General features: G+C 41.8%; 1 protein-coding gene across 2 annotated transcripts; it reads right to left on the bottom strand.

Annotated features, from left to right (window-relative positions):
• Positions 1-157: 157 nt before the first annotated feature.
• LOC108382922 (RNA-binding protein with serine-rich domain 1-B-like) lies at positions 158-3,369 on the bottom strand. Of its 2 annotated transcripts, none has more exons than XM_017639289.1 (3): positions 3,214-3,369; positions 2,195-2,368; positions 158-2,130 (listed from the first exon to the last, which is right to left on the bottom strand). In XM_017639289.1, coding segments are annotated over exons 1-3 (1,200 nt in total). In that variant the 5' UTR covers positions 3,216-3,369; the 3' UTR covers positions 158-1,106. The 2 variants fall into 2 exon arrangements, with proteins under 2 accessions (XP_017494778.1, XP_017494777.1); XM_017639288.1 differs by lacking the exon at positions 3,214-3,369 and adding an exon at positions 2,441-2,554.
• Between the last annotated feature and the right edge of the window lie 1,233 nt (positions 3,370-4,602).

Genomic DNA, 4,602 nt, shown 5'->3' with positions numbered 1-4,602 from the left:
TTGTCCAAACACCAAATTCTAAGGCTAAACAAACGGTCAAAAAGCGTGTCTGCTTCTTTCATCTGCATCATCCAGATGGCTGTCCCCTATCATCTGAGCATTGCACGTTTATACATTAACCATTTATACGTAATTCCAAATAAGAAACTACATTATCTTTGTATTTCGTTAAGATTTTAATAGAAGGTTTAATTCCTCGCCTACTATATACATAAATCATGTACATACATACATATATACGTCAAGAAAAGACTTATGCATTTATAAATGGTATATAGCAATTACTTTTATATTTTCTCAAACTCTTTTGATAAAATCGCCTCAAGTCGCTAGCGTTGTTGATATCATACGATTCTAAATTTTTAATTAGTGAATTTGATACCGTACTTTGACTTTACGTTTGTATTATCATAACGAATCCTAACCGCCAAAAAGACGTAAGCGACATTTTTTTTTTTTTTTATACAGAAATAAATCTATACATTCTAGGCATGGTACAATAATTACAGGTATCGTCTTCCCAGAGAGCGCATATTCCGATCTGCCTTATTTGAAAAACATTGTTGACCACACAAAGGTTTACTGCTACGTATACCATATATGTACACGTATTTTTTTAAACAAAGCTTCTTGCAGAGGACTTAATTAATTTGCAAATGCCGAAAGAAAACATTTGCTTTTTAAATAAACTCAAAATTTGTATGGCTCACTTCATTTCAAACGTTTTTTATTTTGTTTTGAAAAATTATAGAAATTACATTGAGCGAAAGCAAAAAGCAAAGCCAAATAAAAGTAAAAGAATCAACATTGAACTGCGTCAAAATGAAAATAAGGGAGCACGAATTTCGATGTGAAGCAAAACTCTCTGGGAAGACAATACCTGTAATTATTGTACCATGCATTCTAGGAACATTTCTACATCAAAAAGAAAAATGTCGATTACGTCTTTTTGGCGGTTAGGGCTCGATTACGTCTACGACCTAATCGTAAAATACCAAGTAACTAAATTTAAATAATAACATTTTATTAGCAAGTACTGGATATATCCTTATTTGCCCTCAGGTTTCCTTTTTAAAACTTGCATTGATCGTCCTTGTGCACGAATATTAACGTGAGCTGTCTGAGCTATTACTGCGCCGGCGTCGACGAATAGGTGATCGTGATCGGCGCCGAGGCGAACGCCTGCCGCGGGGAGGCGAACGCCTTCCGCGATTATTAAATCGGTTAAACATCGGCGGTGAGCGCCAGCGACCAGCTGGACGTCGCATTGTGAGTGAAGGGCGCCTAACAGGAGGACGAATTTTTAGTGCTTGTACCGGCGATACAGTAACCTCTTGACCGTCAATTTGCCCGCCATCCATCTGTTTCATAGCCGTCTCACATTCTTCCGGCGTAGCATACTCCACATATGCCATGCCACGTCCGAAAGAAGGATGATAGCGGTCCGTCGGGAATTCAACATTTTTAACCTCACCAAAGCAACTGAAAATTTCGATGACATGTTCCTTGGTTACGTTGCGGGTTAATCGACCAACATGAATACGCGTCGGCTTTGGAGTGGCCGATCGCGAGCGGGTCCGATCTCGTCGCTTGGCCGGCGGACTGCGTTCACCGGAGCTGCGAACACGGCGACGTGGAGATCGTGACCCCGAGCGTGAGCGGGAACGGCGATCGCGTTCTTTTGAACGTTCGCGCTTGGCAGCTGCGCCATCTCCTCCACCACCGCCACCTCCACCTGCACCACCTCTATCGTTTGATGTACGTCGTGCACGATCCCGATCTTTGGAACGCGAGCGTGTCCGCGATCGCCGTCGATCGCGTTCATTTCGCTCTCTGTCTCTATCACGATCGCGCTCATTGCGTTCACGGTCGCGTTCCCGATCCTTGGAACGAGACTTGTCCTTGCGAATCTTGCTCGTAGCACGGGGCGATTTAGAGCGACGCGGAGAGCGCGAACCACTCTTACGAGCTGCATTTGAGTTTCCCCCACCACCACGACGTCGGTTGTTAACGCCGCGTTCAGAATCACTTGATGATGACGAAGAAGAAGAGGATGAACCACTGGAACTAGAAGAGCTAGAGCGTGATCCCGATCCCGAGCTACTTCGAGAAGAGCTGCTGTCTGACGAACTGTGGGTAAATATGAAATAACGTTAACAAAAAAATATTTGGATATTTTTATACCGAGACGCACCTGCCACTACTATCGCTGCTGGATGACGCTGAACCGCGTCTTCTGCGGTCACGCTCCCGACCACGATTCGAATTCGACGAGGAGCTAACTTTTGGCTTCACATCTTTCGTCGACGATTCTTTGCCATCCTTCCCATCTTTTTCCGCCTCGGCAGATGGCGAACGCTCATGAGCCCTGGATTAAATACACATTATCAATCGGCGACTATTATTTGCAAACGCTTGTAATAAGAATAATTTTACTTACATCTTTTAGTATCTTCAGATGATTTTGTTTTTATTAAATAGTTTGATTATTTAAAGGAGTGCGGAGTAGGCGAAAATTTTCAGTAAAATGGCCACAAATCCGCGTTTATTTTCCGTTTTTGGTAGCCGACATGAGTGGAAGTGAGACAACTATTATTTTGATTTCGAACACGTGGGATGGCATTGCCAGGTAATATTTTGTTTGTCGAAATTCAGTAGGGGCCTTCACACCCACTTAGGTACTTTGGCATAACAGTGGCTACACACGACGAACATTGTGCGCGCACCGCTCGGCTTGTGGTGCAAGTTCGTCGTTTGTTAGGCGGTTCACGAGCATGCTCGCAAAAAGTAAAAAAAAAGGATGCTCGTCGTTTGTAGCGTGGCTAAGTGCAGAATACGGCCCGTTAAGCTAGAACAAAACGAAAAGCGGGCGTGGTCAAAGAACCTAAATCTATAAGCAGAGACAACACGTTATAATTGTAACGAGTGGAAACATCAGGAGCGTGCTTTCTCTTTTGCCCAAATACGTTCTTTGACGTGGTCCACCNGTAAAAAAAAAGGATGCTCGTCGTTTGTAGCGTGGCTAAGTGCAGAATACGGCCCGTTAAGCTAGAACAAAACGAAAAGCGGGCGTGGTCATAGAACCTAAATCTATAAGCAGATAAAAACACACGTTATAATTGTAACGAGTGGAAACATCAGGAGCGTGCTTTCTCTTTTGCCCAAATACGTTCTTTGACGTGGTCCACCTTTTTCTTAAATTTAATGNCTTACATCTTTTAGTATCTTCAGATGATTTTGTTTTTATTAAATAGTTTGATTATTTAAAGGAGTGCGGAGTAGGCGAAAATTTTCAGTAAAATGGCCACAAATACGCGTTTATTTTCCGTTTTTGGTAGCCGACATGAGTGGAAGTGAGACAACTATTATTTTGATTTCGAACACGTGGGATGGCATTGCCAGGTAATATTTTGTTTGTCGAAATTGAGTAGGGGCCTTCACACCCTCTTAGGTACTTTGGCATAACAGTGGCTACACACGACGAACATTGTGCGCGCACCGCTCGGCTTGTGGTGCAAGTTCGTCGTTTGTTAGGCGGTTCACGAGCATGCTCGCAAAAAATAAAAAAAAGGATGCTCGTCGTTTGTAGCGTGGCTAAGTGCAGAATACGGCCCGTTAAGCTAGAACAAAACGAAAAGCGGGCGTGGTCAAAGAACCTAAATCTATAAGCAGAGACAACACGTTATAATTGTAACGAGTGGAAACATCAGGAGCGTGCTTTCTCTTTTGCCCAAATACGTTCTTTGACGTGGTCCACCTTTTTCTTAAATTTAATGATATAAACATTTTTTTGGTGCAAACTTATATTTTTAGGATATGGAGTAGCGAAGGGGGAATTTTCGAAAATTTAAAATGGCTATATTTCGAAAAATTCCTGAGCGAGCTTGAAAAGGTTGGTATCCTTGGAAAGGTAAATAAAATCCATATATGTAATATGTCCAAATGCCGCTTAGCTGAATCAGCTGAAAACAAGGGCATATAAAAGGGTGGCAACCCTATTAAATAAAATAAACCCTACTTTCCTTCTGTTGGTCAAGCCAATTTGTTTGACACCACATATTTGAAAATCAGGCGAACGGTGTAAATATCATAATTTTAAAATCAGGTGGCAACCCTATTAAAAAAATAGAACCTTTCTGCACATCTAGAGGCCCAAGCCCCTTCCTTTGACATCTCATTTTTGAAAGCGAATGAGCGGTGCAAGTCTTATGCAACTAACAAAATTTCATAGAATAGTATCTCTAGCCACAACCTGCTATGGAGCTTCAGGTTAAGTTTATGTAACACTCGCAGCATTACTGTACAGTTGCACTCGACAGTAAATGCAGTAGTGCTTGATGTTTTATTAAAGCAAATGGCTCATTCACTATTTGCAGTAGTCCGCCTTTGACAGTATTTGAAAGCTCTGAGGAAGTGAAGTGAAGTATAGCGAAATTGGCAAATGTTTTGATCGCCCTTTCAAAACCGTTTATGCAGCCTAATACGCACCAATAGGGGTGATGATAAGTATAAAGCAAAGAATATCGAGGTCTTATATTCAATACCCTCTATCAGCACTTTTCATTAAAATGAGATTCTGATATAAAATTCCACCTAAAACTT

This window comes from Rhagoletis zephyria, unplaced genomic scaffold, assembly GCF_001687245.7.
Source record: "Rhagoletis zephyria isolate East Lansing unplaced genomic scaffold, Rhagoletis_zephyria_1.1 Rzeph_scaffold_29500, whole genome shotgun sequence".
NCBI lineage: Eukaryota > Metazoa > Arthropoda > Insecta > Diptera > Tephritidae > Rhagoletis > Rhagoletis zephyria.
This window is presented reverse-complemented; position numbering and strand designations above follow the sequence as displayed.

Coding starts and splice junctions, on each gene's coding strand:
- LOC108382922 (XM_017639289.1), bottom strand. Junction 2,131..2,194: donor AGCAGCGATAGTAGTGGCAG/GTGCGTCTCGGT, acceptor ATTTACCCACAG/TTCGTCAGACAGCAGCTCTT.